The 15,041-nt window shown below is 40.7% G+C and overlaps 1 protein-coding gene across 1 annotated transcript in view; it reads right to left on the bottom strand.

Annotated features, from left to right (window-relative positions):
- Nucleotides 1-8,908: 8,908 nt before the first annotated feature.
- Nucleotides 8,909-15,041, bottom strand: part of LOC141429873 (uncharacterized) — a 9,584-nt gene continuing 3,451 nt past the window's right edge. Inside the window, exons 2-4 of the mRNA XM_074090431.1 lie at nucleotides 12,398-12,523; nucleotides 10,032-10,544; nucleotides 8,909-9,531 (exon numbers count right to left, since the gene is read on the bottom strand). Of these exons, the coding sequence (XP_073946532.1) occupies nucleotides 9,037-9,531; nucleotides 10,032-10,544; nucleotides 12,398-12,523 (1,134 nt within the window). The 3' untranslated portion in view covers nucleotides 8,909-9,036. The remainder of the gene's footprint in view (nucleotides 9,532-10,031; nucleotides 10,545-12,397; nucleotides 12,524-15,041) is intronic.

The following is a 15,041-nucleotide window of genomic DNA, read 5'->3' as shown; positions in this document are numbered from 1 at the left end:
GTTTTATTCATTGTTTCAATAGTTATCAATGTGTATTTACTTGTAATATAATCAATACAAGAAATTTGAATCGAAGTTTTTTTTGACATTTCGACATTTTTAATTGTTTTCGGCATTCGATCAAATTTCAAATATGGACGCGGCAAAGAAATTAAATATAGCTATTGCTAAAAAAAGAAGCAATATTTGCCAGATGAATAGTTTATATGAAATCTCAAAAGAGGTATTTTTTCAGAGAAGAAAGTATTCAGGAGTTTTTAGCTAAAACTTGTAACCTGGAAAAAATTATATGCTCTATTCAACGACATTTGTGATGAAGCAAACGCCTTAGAATGGAAATAAATCCAAAATTCGTGCCAAATTTTTCACATGGTCGGCATTTGAAACAATTTTTCTCTTACGTCACATACGTGCGATCCAACGCACTGGCGGCAGTGCAATGCGTCTAATGTGGGGCAAAGGCTACAGACCCTAAGAGTGCTGACTTACGCATTAAGTTGCCACCCATAGAGATACAAGCTTTAACGGGCAACCCGAAAGTTGGAGCCTATTTTATGAGTCTTTTAAAATTAACATTCAGGACAACCCGCAGCTGAGTGACGCTCAACGGTATTACTCGTGGTAAGCTAAGCGGCACAGCACTTGCAGTGTTTGCGGGTATTGTACCTACGCTGAAAATTATCCGCAAATATGGAAGGCTGCAATAATATAAGATACAGACAAGAGGCTTTGGGTACAATGTATCTAAATTCTTTGCAGGTGGTAGGACCTTGTGCAAGGTCCGCCCGGATTGCTACCACCATCTTGCTCGCTAATGCTGCCGTGAAGGCGCAGTGCTTCAACTGTTGTGTTTCGGCATGGAGAGTTAGACAGCCGGTGAAATTACTGGCATTGAGGTATCCATCTTAGGCCTCTAGGTTGCAACGCATCTGCAATCCCCTGGTGTTGGAAGGTTGTCTATGGCGGTGGTGATCTCTTACCATCAGGAGACCCACATGCTCGTTTGCATTCCAGTCGAATAAAAAAAAAAAAAAAAAAAAAAAAAAAAAAAATTGAACCTGAAGCAAGTTTCCAATACGGCTGTTCAACTGAACGAATTCATCGAACGTTTTTTCGGCATCCATTAGTGCTTTGAAGCAGCTCGATATAGCTGACTTGGCGGATTTTATTTTATGCATTTTGCGCAAAACGGTTAGATCCGCAATTGGTTCAGGCATTTGAACTTCATGTTCGAGACAACGATATGCCACGTTGTTCCGACTTAGTGGAGTATATAAGGCATCAGGTTAAAGTATTAGAACGTACTACCACGGTCACATCGCGTTCGGCTGCCTATAGTAGCGCTGCTAGTACGTCACAATCGAATAATTTTCATAATAAATCACGGATCCATTTTCAAAATTCGACTTCACACGCATTTGCCGTAACTAACAGTGAGTTAAGTTTGAACTCCAAGTGTTTAGTATGCAACGGTACTAATAATTTTAACATGTATGAATGTCCGCAATTTAAAGCCATGCCAGTTAAGGTGAGGTACGACTACGTAAAAAATAATAATATTGTACAATTGCTTAAGTTACAAGCACACTAATTCTCGCTGTAATTCATCATCGCGGTGCAAGTTATGCAACCAAAAGCATCACTCATTGATACATTTTGACTCGGTCAAAAATAACGATTCTTTAACTGCTGTTAATATAGGAGAGCCTTTGCTGTCAGCGCAGTCGTCTTCGTTGCAGCCATCCGCTGCCGTACTGCCCTGCGTGCAGTCACCTGTAACTCAGTCGCCCTGCGTGCAACAGTCTTCCATGCAACCGCCCTGCGTGCAGCCAACGTGCGGACACCTGCAATTGCCGCAACTGCTGCCACAGCAACCGCCTCTAGCCCAGCCGCGCCCGCCGGCAGGCCCAGCCTTCGCTGGTGATTCTGTCACATATACCTGCCAGACGCAGTCAGCTACGCAAGGGAGTGAAGTTGTTTTATCAACTGCAAAGGTTCATGCCATAACGAATGAGGGCTACCCCTTAATTATAAGATGTATACTGGATAGCGCATCTCAAAATCATTTGATTACAACCGCATGCTGTAAGAAGCTCAAATTAAATATTAACATGCTGATGCATTCAACTATTAGAACTGTGGGCTCATTAGCCACAAATGTTCGAGGTTATGTCTCACTTAAGATCAAATCGCGCTTTTCGGATGATACTTATGATCTGCAGTTACTTGTTGTGGATACCATTACTGAAAAGTTACCCATGACTTTAATAGACACCTCAAAAATGAGACACTTAACTGGGTTACTATTAGCTGATGACAGTTGGTACATTCCAGGAAACATAGAAGTCATATTAGGGGCACAGCTGTTCCCGCACCTGCTACTTGGTGGCCGCGTGTCTCCTGCTTCTGAAGATACCATATCCGCAATTCCCGCACCTCCTGCTCTCGAAACTACGCTTGGCTACGTCATCATGGGCAGACTGCCTACTGTTTCTGCCATGCAAGACACAGCCTGGTCCTTCGGTCCTATTACTAATGATGAGTTAAATAACAATTTAAAACAGTTTTGGGAGCTCGAGGAGTTGCCGCAGAAAGAGCTTAACAGCCCTGAAGATTTCCAGTGTGAAGAGTTGTATCGAACTTCCACTTGTCGGGATTCTGACGGCAGATATTTGGTGGCACTGCCATTTAAAAGAGATCCAGCAATATTGGGTAATTCTTTTACAGTTGCTAAGCGCAGACTTATGTCTTTAGAAAATAAATTTAGATTAAATCCAGATTTGCGCAACGCTTACAATGACGTCATCAATGATTATATAGTAAAGGGTTATTTGTCAGAATTGACTGATCCAGCCATTCATGATGGTTACTTCATACCGCATCATGCTGTCATTCGCCTTGATAAGACGACAACTAAAACGCGCGTAGTATTGGACGCTAGCGCCAAAACTGACACAGATGTGTCGCTTAATGACTGCTTGCATATTGGTCCGAACCTTCAGGCAGATCTTTTTACACTCCTGCTAAACTTTCGTTTATTTGAGATTGCAATTTCTGCAGACATTCAACAAATGTATTTACGCATTCTGGTGATTGAAAATCATAGAAAGTTTCAGAAGATCTTATTCAGATTCAGTGAAGAAGAACCTATTCGCGTTTTTCAATTCAATTCGGTCGCATTCGGCCTTCGCTCAAGCCCATATTTGGCTATGCGTACTGTGCGCCAATTAGCAGACGACGAACGCGAACGCTTTCCTCAAGCGGCTAATATTGCTGCTCGGGAGCTTTATATGGACGATTTGACCACATCAGTTGCCACGTTAGAGGAAGGAATACGGCTTTCCAAGGAACTGATAAAAATGTTCAATGCGGGAGGATTTAAATTGGTAAAATGGGCTAGTAATTCCGCAAAGATGTTGGCCAACGTTCCTGAATCTTATCGAGCGGCTATTGAATTTAGTGACAGCGATAATTTAAAGGTGCTTGGTCTAAAATGGCTTCCAGTTGCTGACATATTTACATTTTCGACTTCTGCACCCGACAAAGGATGTTCAAAGCGTGCTATACTTTCTACGGTCGCTCGTTTGTTTGACATTCTAGGTTTAGTAGCACCAGTGATACTCTGTGCAAAGTTATTGATTCAGGAGTTATGGCTTGCTAAAGTAGGATGGGATGATGAACCTTCCGAATCAATTGTGAATCGATTCACCCAAATTAAGGACGAATTGCCTCTTTTAGAAAGATTAAGAATACCTCGCCATTTGAGTGTTACAAAAGGTTGCAAAGTTAATTTATTGGCATTCGGTGATGCCAGTGAAAAGGCTTATGGCTGCGTCATATATCTACATGTAACGCAATCAAATGGGGATGTGGATATCAACATTGTAGCGGCTAAGTCAAGAGTTGCTCCGCTTAAAACCATATCATTAGCTCGACTTGAGTTATGTGCGGCTCTTCTGCTTTCTGAGTTATTGAAACACGTTCATAATTCTTACAATGATCGCTATAAAATCGATAACGTCTTTGCGTTTTCAGACTCAACGATCGCGTTATCGTGGATTCATTCCTCACCGCACCGCTGGCAACAATTTGTTGCAAATAGGGTTAACAAGATCCACGAGAATATCTCACCTGATCGCTTTTTTCACATCAATGGTGGTGAGAACCCTAGCGATTGTGTATCTCGAGGTTTACTACCGTCGCAAATAATAGACCATCCGCTGTGGTGGCGAGGCCCTTCGTGGGCATTGTGTCCAATTGAAGAATGGCCCGTTAAACCTTTCACCCCATCAAAAGGAGAAGACATGCCGGAACTTAAAGGAACTGTGACTTTCGCTGCAACTTCATCTGAAGTGACATCACCGCTGTACGAGCTTACGTTAAGAGTTTCGTCCTGGCATAAGTTATTGCGAATTATCGTATATGTTCTACGTTTTCTGAAGAAACTTCCTCGATCGACGCGTATCCAAACGTCGGATCTGAACATTGCTGAGAATGCTTTACTTTGCAGCGTACAGAAGAAACACTTTGGAGTAATTATAGAGTCTGTACAAAAGGGAAAATTACTCTCTCCGGCTTTGAGAAAATTAAATATCTTCTTAGATGGAGATCTACTTCGAGTGGGAGGACGCTTAAATAATGCAGACATCCCTTATGAAAATCGACATCCCATTCTTCTCCCACATCGAGATCACGTGGTTGATTTAATTATAGATTATCTGCATCGGACTAATTGTCATACCCGCGGATCGCTGCTTATGTCATTGCTCAGACAGCGCTATTGGATTTTGGCAGCTCGTAGTGTCATTCGTCAGAGGACGCGCAAATGCAATTTCTGTTTTAAATGCGCACCTTCGAACCCTGCTCCTGTTATGGCGGATCTTCCTCCGTCTCGCGTACAAGAAGCCAAAGCTTTTACTCATACAGGGTTGGATTACGCTGGTCCTTTTAACGTAACCCTGGCTCGTCATCGCGGTATTCGGAGTCAGAAGGCCTACATCTGTTTATTCGTCTGTTTAGTGACAAAAGCCATACATATTGAGCTAGTCTCAGAGTTGAGCACCGATGCATTTCTGGATGCATTTAAACGCTTCATAGCCAGACGTGGAGCAATTTCTTGTCTCTATTCTGACAATGCCACTAACTTCATAGGTGCAAAACGACAGTTAGGAGAACTGTACGACTTCCTTAGTTCTAGGGAGTTACAAGATAACTTTCAAACTGAGTTAAATATTCATAGAATCAGCTGGCAAATGATTCCCCCTCGCGCTCCGCATTTCGGAGGCTTATGGGAGTCCAATATTAAGGCCATGAAATCTCATTTGTATCGCGTGATTGGTGTGCAAATTTTATGCTATGAGGAGATGTTGACTGTTTTAACACAGATTGAATCACTGTTGAATTCAAGGCCTCTATGTGTTTTATCGGATGAGCCTGAGCCAACAGCGTTGACTCCAGCGCATTTTCTGATGTCAACGCCGATTCAACATTTACCTGCGTACCCTATAGATACCGACAGAAGTAATTTGCGTGACCGAAAACAACTGCTAGATCAGTTAGTACAGTCGTATTGGAAACGATGGCATCTGGATTACCTACACACGCTGCAAGTTAAGCAGAAATGGAACACGCCAGCATTGCCTGTGGCTGTTGGTACTGTGGTACTCGTGCACCAGGATGATTTACCTCCGCTTCGCTGGCCCTTGGGGTGATACAGGAGGTTTCCCGGGTAAAGACGGTATCATTAGGGTTGCGTCGGTCCGCACCCAAAATGGGGGCATATTTAGACGCCCTGTTATAAAACTGTGTCCTTTGCCGACACAGTGAATACTTCATTTTATCGCATTCAATTGGCCCAATAAGTTTGCCAAGTTATGTTACAAGTTATGTGTTCGCTTTTCGTTTTCTTCTGGCGTTTAGTATATTAGTTTTATTTAGTATCGCATCTTAGTTACATATGTGAGTTATTCATATTAGTTACAGTCATCACATATATATCATTCTTCTGGCACAATGTAAGGTCCTTGATTGTTGAAAACCACAGGTTCTCAAGGCCGGGAGAATGGTTGCGCCGTATTGCCGTGTGCAAGGAGGTGGACAAGCCTAGGCAACGCTGGCCGGAAACCTCTGATGCCATGCGGTATTCTTTCATTGTCATCTTGTCGTCTGTCTGTCATATATAAACAAATCATTCCGCTTGACAATCATAATAAGGAAGTTATCCTCAATAATCTACTAGGATTGAGTGATACTAAAGACAACGACGTGCACTGCCTTCAAAACCACCATCGCAAACCCGTGGCCAGTCAGGAGGTCGGCGGCGAACTTGGGTAAGTCCACCTTCCTTCGCCAACTTGGCACGGGCCGCACCACATAATCATATCATAGTCCAATTAGTTTCATAATAGTTTTCAATTTTGAAACTGTTGGCTAAATATGCAAGCTTTTAAAGAGTCACTTCATAAACAATAAAAGAAAAGAAAAAACCGGGCAGCATTATTTTTTGGTATTTGAATTTTGAACAGATGGCCTGTCCATTAGTCGAGCGTACCTTTTTAAAAAGTAATATTGTTTTTTTATCGAACAAAACATTGTTTTTTTTCCTCGCATTCAAAGTCAAAAGTAGTGTTTAACGCGAGACTAAACAACCATAATGCCACTCGAACTATAACCACCCTCGCTCTGCTCGGGTGGCTAAACATCTCGTATCATTATGGCTTGTTTTAGTCCCTTGTTGAACAATCTACTATTATAACATTTTAGTAAAAACATTACTAAATCATTATGTGTATATTTGAAAAATAATATTTGACCTTTGTTTGACCTTCATCGTAAATAAACGTTATGTAACTAAACAGTCTAATCCTAACACTGACAGGTAGGTAGGATAGATAACACTTCTTTTTACGTGGGTGCACACTCACCGGGGTTCAGCTGAAAACCAGCGCTGCAGCTCTGGTTACAGGGCTACGGCATATGCTGAGCTGAGTCCTTTTGGCATCACACTACAGCACAATATCTCTTATTTTCTTCTCTTTTCCTATTTATGTTTTTACTGTGTTTTTGTTGTGATGTAGTGTGTTTTTCTTGTCAATAAATGTTGTGAGTTTGTTTGAGTTTGTTTTTTTTTATAATTGTGACGGGCAAAAATAAACGTAGTTTTAACGCCATGGCGACTATGGTTAGCTATAATTCCGGTAATTTATAAATAGGATAAAAAAAACGCCGACATAAAAACGCCGCCAAAAAAGACAACTAAAAAGTAAAAAATAATTATGCACTACCTAGGTTACCCGCGACTTCATCTGCGAAGAATTCGTTTATCCCTATCCCGCGGGGACTATGCGGATTTCCCGCAAAATTAGCCTTAGTTAATTTAGCATAGTACCTACCTAGTAATATTTTTTTATATCTAAGCGTAGTCGGTGTAGGGGGACCGCTAAGGTTAACAGGAAACTTAAGAACATATTATATTGTATTTTTAAAGTAATTAAGGTCCATCCCTCGGTTTGTTTTGCTATTTTTGAAGTAAATGTAATATTTTTGTGGCCTGTATTACTCTGTTTAGTTTAAATTCACAATTAAGCTCTCTTATTCTTTAAGCCTGTTCGTAGCTCTTATTCGTATCGTTTTAACTTAAATTCTATCAACATTGTTATTATTATTGTTCCCCTTAATGGCGATCAACATTGTTCTGGTTTTATTTCGCGTTGTCTGCTGATGCCATAATTGTAATTGTCATATGTCAATGTCAAATTATTCTTATCTTTTTCATTACATGTACTGTTGCCATGATAATGTGGGCTATACAGCCAACTTATATTTTAGTCTCGTAGCTATTTTGTATTTGTTTTTTTTGTGTGACTTTCCGTAATTTCACTCTCCTGTGGCCCGGCGGAAGACCAGTGCTGGTTTTCAACCAGCGATATGCTGAGCCGGGACCTTTTTATAGCGGCAACACTTCTTTTTGTTATATTTACTAATTTATGTGTCATTGCTGTTATAAATAAATTATTTTCTTTCTTTTTTCTTCTAATACTTTAAAAATACAAAATACAAAGTGCCTAGTAGTGGGACGAATATAGGTTGGGATGGGGTTCGTTAATTTGTGGTTACCTTGTATGTCACTCGTTCCGGGTTCGGGCAGGTCCATTTGCATGTGTAGCTGGCATACATGTCCTTATCACGGGCGCACAGCCGAGCGAATTGTCCCGTTTACCATTCAGGGGCGTAATACAACCTTCGTCAACTTGTTGGCAAATACGTGATATAGTATTTCTTGGAATTTCACAAGATTCCAAATAAATACTTAGGTGTTGGCTTTCGATATGAATGGCTAACCGACATTCATAGATGCCTGCAAAGTACGCAACTCTCGGTGCGCGAGTCTGAGTGGCACTAGGTTGTTAACTAAAACTCAGTTCCTGCTCAATTACTGGCACTTGAGGTATCCCATCTTAGGCCTCTAAGCTGGCAACGCATCTGCAATACCCCTGGTGTTGCAGATGTTTATGGGCGGTGGTGATCTCTTACCATCAGGAGACCCACTTGCTCGTTTTCTAACCAATCGAATAAAAAAAAATTGTTTTGTACTGCAACGTCATTGTGCTCATCGTATACGGATACCTACAATGATGAATGGATCTCCATTAAATTTCTCAAGTGTTCTCAAACAGATTAAGCCAACAATCCATACTAATATTATAAATGCGAAAGTGTGTTTTTATGTTTGTCTGTCTTTCACGTCAAAACGGAGCGACGGATCGACGTGATTTTTGGCATTGAGATAGTGACATAGGCTACTTTTTATCCTGGAAAAATGTACAGTTCCTGAGGGAACAGCGCGCGATACCGAATTACACGCGGGCGAAGCCACGGGCGAAAGTTAGTAGGGAACATAAAAACAACATTATTGCTAATAATACATTTATTAAACTTAACTTTAAAGAATATGGCATCACAGAGAAAAATACTATTCAGCACCTTAATTTTCTTACCAATAAGCTTACCCTAATCACCTTTAAATTTGCCTAAACCTCATTGTTGTTGGTACTGTCCGAAGATAGACTGTGCAAACTTGCCGAAGTACTGAACTGGGAGAAAGGAAGCCTGGTGCCCTGGTGCCTCCTGACCTTGATATTGCTGGTATAACTGAGGCTGGACCGGTCCTTGTCTGAAGTAAAGTCTCTGATTTGGCTTGACTGGGACTGCAATGAGATTTGCTTCAGGTTTGGAGATGATTTGGCGCTGAGGCGCTGGCTGGTACTGAGGCACTTGGTATTGAGGAGTTTGGTACACTTGAGGTTGTTGGGCTTGATGATACTGCTGCTGTTGTTGTTGATATTGTTGCGGTTGTTGATATTGTTGTGGTTGCTGATGTTGTTGTGGCTGTTGATACTGTTGTTGTGGTTGTTGATACTGTTGTTGTGTTTGATGTTGCTGTTGACGCTGAGGCTGGGCGAACGATGGTGCTGGCAGGCCCTGCGAGAAGCTTGCGTAGCTGACTGCTCCTTGAGGTTGTACGCTATAGCTCTGAAAAATTACAAAATTATACTATTAACTCCTGTGTTGACTTTTACACATTAGAGCATAAAGACACAGAAAACAAAAATATAGATTTGATTGATTTGATGAGTGAAGGGACTAGTCGACCGACATGTGAATAGAAATAAAAAAGAAGGGGTAACACTGATGATCTCCATGTATTAATTATTTAATGAGAACACTAATAGCTTTTTTAAATTGAGATTTTCACCTACTGCAAATGTGATAAACGCCTCGTTAATTAGTAAAGGTTGACAATCCGCTCCTAATACATTCAGTCTCCACGCAGACGCACACTACCTATCAAACTTACAAAGCTTAATCAAAATCGTCTCGCAGCGACGCTCAAATAAAAACCTGCAATTCAAAAACTTCCTCCTTGTTGAGTTGATAAAAAACGAATACTGCCACAAATGGCTTAAGATATTTAATGATTGGAACAAACAAGTAATCAGGAAGAAGCATTTGATCTTTGTCTCATTTATTACCTGTTGTGGTTGGACATTTTTCTCAAGCTCGTTGACTGATTCTGGTTGTCCGGTCTTCAATTCCCTCTGAGCCGGTCTCTGGTGGGTCTGCTCCTCATTGCTTTCTTCTTGTGAAGCGTAGGTTATTCCCGGCTGAAGCCTGACCAGTTGGATCAAAGGCTGCTGATTATACGCTGGTTGATTCTGTGAGGCCTGGTATATCTGAGGAGCCTGGTTGTATTGGATTGGTTGTTGGTAAACTTGAGGCTGGTATACGGGAAGCTGTTGAATTATTTGCTGAGGTTGCTGCTGATATACAAGAGGTTGAGGCTGTACCAGTAACTGCTGAGGATACGGTTGGTAGTTGACTGTCAAGCGAGCGATTGCTTGCTTGGGGTTGGCCAATTTTGGATTGTATTCTTGAGGTGTGTATTGAATCGCATTTTGTCGTGGCTGGTACGCAATCTTGTGTTCTGAGTAAGCCAGTTGTGAAGGTATCGGTGCTGATACTTCGTACGTAGTTGGTGACGACAGCTGGAAAGTAATTTAAAATTTACGTAAGTGTGTATTGCTTTAAGTAGTAGGAATACTTGATAAGGACATTATACTTAGTGTGAATGTCTGAGTATCAGAAATGTTTCTCGCTTAACATATCACTCAGGCTTATACTACTTTGTAATAATCTCACACAATATGAAACCGCGACATTGTGGTCGCTTTGTTTGCATTCGAAATGTCTTTAGATCAAATACATAAATAAGTAACCTAGTTTTACTTGCTAAAGATAGGCTGGTTTTTGTTCCAATATTACCGCAAGATCAGGATATAAACATGTTCAACCCCAAAATTACAACAGCTAAGTCTAGGAGACGTCGAACAGAGTATGTTAATGGAATAAATTAAAACCCCAAATAAAAAATAATATAAAAAAGTGAAACCCCGGATATTAAATCGACACACCTAAAATCTAGAAAAAAGCTGCAGCTAGATATCAGCCATAGGACGTCCACTGTTGGACATAGGGCTCTCCCATAGACTTGCAGAAGCTTTGGTTGGAAGCGGCTTGCATCCATCGTGAATCTGCGGCTTTAACTAGGTCACCCGTCTATCTCGTTGGTGGATGTCCTACGCTGCGCTTGCCGGTCCGCGGTCTCCATTCGAGAAATTTTCGACCCCAAAGATCATTTGTTCTCCGTGCTATATGGCGGGCCCATTGCCACTTCAACGATAGCTCGTTGTCTATTTTTTTTTTGGTAAATACAAGTCATCCGTGCACTACTAGAACTCCATCGAATGATACCTTGCACTTTTTACCTAATCCATACCAATAAAAGAGTAATGTGACTGATTGGCTGACTGATAGAAAACGCACAGCCTTTACCACTAAAGTGAAACCTTAAATTTAAAAAAGATATTTTTTAAGGTTTATAAGCCACTAGGAATAAATTTTAGGCCAGCCATGTTTTTATTCTTTCCCAGGAGCAACGTTGCAAGTAAAATATACGGTAAAAGGAAAAGAAGTTATTGAATGCTCGCGTTGTATGTTGCGTGTATTTTATGAGAGCGTCGCCTGGTATGCGCGTCCCACCGCCATTTATAATTCATGGCGAAGGAATTTATCACTCCGATGGGATCTATTAATGTAAATAAAGCAGCCACTAATACCCTTGATCTCCATCTTTAATGGACCGAACGGGTTCCGTTGAAATATAGTAATATGTCTGAGTTACGACTTCGGGAACCGCAGCAATACAACGCTAAGTATAAATGATGAGCTTAGATGCTGTCTTTATCATGGAAATGTGCGAGCTAACTTGTTGAGAAATTGATGAATGAGCTATGTTTTCGGAATGAAACCTCTTCTTTACAGTCTTTAAATACAAATCACAATATTACGCATGGTATTTAAAAAAAGTCCTTATGGACTAGCCAATGTCCAACCCAAACCCTTGCGTCTAATAAATTAAAATTTTGCATAATTGTTTCTCAATAATCTAGTTAAGGATTAAGCACAGATTTTGCAAAATCCCATAGGATAGAAAATCTGCAACGGGAGAAGAGCCGCAGCCATAAGCTTTTGGTTTATAATTACAGAGTTTCTACTGCTGACAGGCAATGTGTAGAAACATCCTAACCTGTCAGACTATCGTGGTGATGTGAGTATTGAATTACAACAATTTGAAATTCTACTTGCACTTCCTAAGTTATTCATAAGATCATAAGTGGCAAGTACGCAAATACGTATCGAATGACCCTCCACAAGATGGTAAAGGTCACAAGTGTTTGTTGGATGCGGTTACAGAAGACGGTCCTTATAGCATTCTTTGAGAGAGGCCTATGTTCAGCAGTGGACGTCTTTCAGCTGATGTTAGTGGAGTTCTGCTCACCCTAGGCTGGTAGACGGGTACTGGTGAGAAGAGGTGGCTGGCAATGGCCGCCGTGAACGGAGGACCCTGGCCCGTCAGCACGTCGGATATCTTCGCCACTTGCGGCTCGACGCGGGAGTACACTTGCTGCAACAAAAACAACGTAAGATTATAAATAATGATGCATGCCCGAAACTTCAATTTGATGCGAGATCAGAGTGGTTATGTCACTTTTCTTAGGTCCTTATGTCGCTTTTCTCTGTATCCTATTTATTTTACCTACTCGTAGATGAAACAGTAAGAGTGGTTGCGTGTAAGACTCTATTAGACAAATAGCAAAATTCGAATTTCGTATCTTGCATCCCGCTAACGCATATATTAGCTTATGATAGTCTGTAAGATATTTATCGTATTGGCCAAGTTACCCGAAATAGATGAACTTATTATTATTTAATACGAAAGTGTGAGGGATGGTACGACACGAACTTCAAATTACGTAGTAGCTCCCAGAATTGAATTTGATCCGAAACCACAAAAATACGGTCCGGGGTAGTCGTGGAACTATTTGTATGGTAGCTTGTACACTAGATCCGATTTCCGGCATTCGATTTTGGATCGTCTCGATGTGCTGCGGAACCGATCAAAAGGATGTTAGCAACAAAGAGCCGATGGAGTAAAGACGAGGCGTTATTACACAAAACCTGCTTTCAAATAAAAAAAAACACATTCAAATCGGTCCACCCGTTTAAGAGCTACGGTGTCACAGACATACACACAGACAGACAGACACACAGACACGCATAGCGGTCAATCTTATAACACCCCTCTTTTTGCGAGGGGCGTTAAAAATGATTCAAATGGCCCTCTACTCGTTCTCTATTGTGTAAAAAGATTTTGTATAACTTAAATACATAACTTTTTTTATGTATAGGCTTGCGTTTAACCACAATTACACCTAATGGTTCACGAAAATGTACACTAAGATTGAACACCTTGTCTAATTAATGCCCACTCACCCTAGATTTGAAGATAACCAAAATGTAGCGGCCAGTGCCCTTAGTGTAAGTTTCGGTTACAAAATACGTCTCGATCGCGTTCGCGTTAAAATCTCAATTTGTATGGAAACACGAACATCGCAAATGTTCCGCTAGAGGCGCTGTTCGTGTTTCCATATAAATTGAGATTTTAACGCGAACGCGATCGAGACGTATTTTGTAACCGAAAACTTACACTAGGGGTACAGGGAACTAAGATTTATTGCTTTACTCTAATGTAATCAAACTATCCCTTTTTATCTAGTCAAGCAGCAAACTTCTCAGCTGCAAGCGAATGAATATTTGGGAACTAAGTACTTCAAATAACTTTTTGGTCGATTTAAGCGACTCGATAGATAAGTTTGGACAGTAAAGTGACACGGTAACCGCTTGACGCGTGTAACTCTTATTTACTTAAATAAATAACAGTTTGGGGTAGATATAATAAAGTTATAAATGGTGTATGCATTCAATTCACACGTAATAGTAAATTGTCTGTGACAGACAAACATAGATAATGATGATTATACGAGTAGAGCTATTGGGGTTCTGCTTTCCATTTAATATACTTATGAGTTTAAATTAATTGAAATTTATTAAGAAAATATTAACAAAATACAAAATATCCATAGGACTAAAACTACTATTAAATTAAAATAACTAAAACTAAAACTTTAATTAAAAAAGAGAGGTGGTATTGTAATTTGTGCAGGTGGTAGGACCTTGTGCAAGGTCCGCCCGGATTGCTATCACCATCTTGCTAGCTAATCCTGCCGTGAAGCAGCAGTGCTTGCACTGTTGTGTTTCGGCGTGGAGAGTAAGACTGCCGGTGAAACTACTGGCACGTGAGGTATCCCAACTTAGGCCTCTAGGTTGGCAACGCGTCTGCAATACCCCTGGTGTTGCAGATGTTAATGGGCGGTGGTGATCTCTTACCATCAGGAGACCCATTTGCTCGTTTGCCATCCAATCGAATTAAAAAATAATTAACTAGTACTTTAGGTTTTTACTTTCAAAGCTTATTCAAATACGCTTAAGACGTTCTCCAAAAATACCCTTTTCAAGAAAATGAAAACTCACAGTAACGCTTGGTCACCCTGGCTCCGCTTCCACCAGGTGCGAGGATGTGTCGCGAGAAATCTGTTCTTCATGGACCAATAGGAACGCTCCGCTTTGCTCAGCTGTTTCCACCAGAGATGTGCTGAGCGAGGATAGGTAAATGAAACGTTTCTATTGGTCCATGAAAAACACATTCATCGCAAACTATCCTTGCACATAAATACAACATTTAAAATGGGGAAGCATTTTCCTGGTCAAATTCTCAAAATCCTAATAATTCACGAGTTTCGTACCTTCTATCCTACAAATAGAGAATTATAACCACAGCCCTGTTGTTCGTTGTGCGAATATGATAATGAAATTACATCCCCCAAAATTTCAATACACCGCAAACTCCCCAAGATATCAAGCAATTTATCTTATATTCATAAACCCCATAATCCACGACTCCATGAATGGATAGCATAAATATCTAGTTTATTATCTGAAACCGGAAATATGGTTCCGCCGCAGCAGAATTAAGGATCGATCACACTGGTTCTCAAAATACGCTGACGTATCGTCGACGTCAA

This window comes from Choristoneura fumiferana, chromosome 7 (assembly GCF_025370935.1).
Source record: "Choristoneura fumiferana chromosome 7, NRCan_CFum_1, whole genome shotgun sequence".
NCBI classification, from domain to species: Eukaryota; Metazoa; Arthropoda; class Insecta; order Lepidoptera; family Tortricidae; genus Choristoneura; species Choristoneura fumiferana.
The sequence above is the reverse complement of the archived record's forward strand: the minus strand, read 5'-3'. Positions and strand labels throughout refer to the sequence as shown.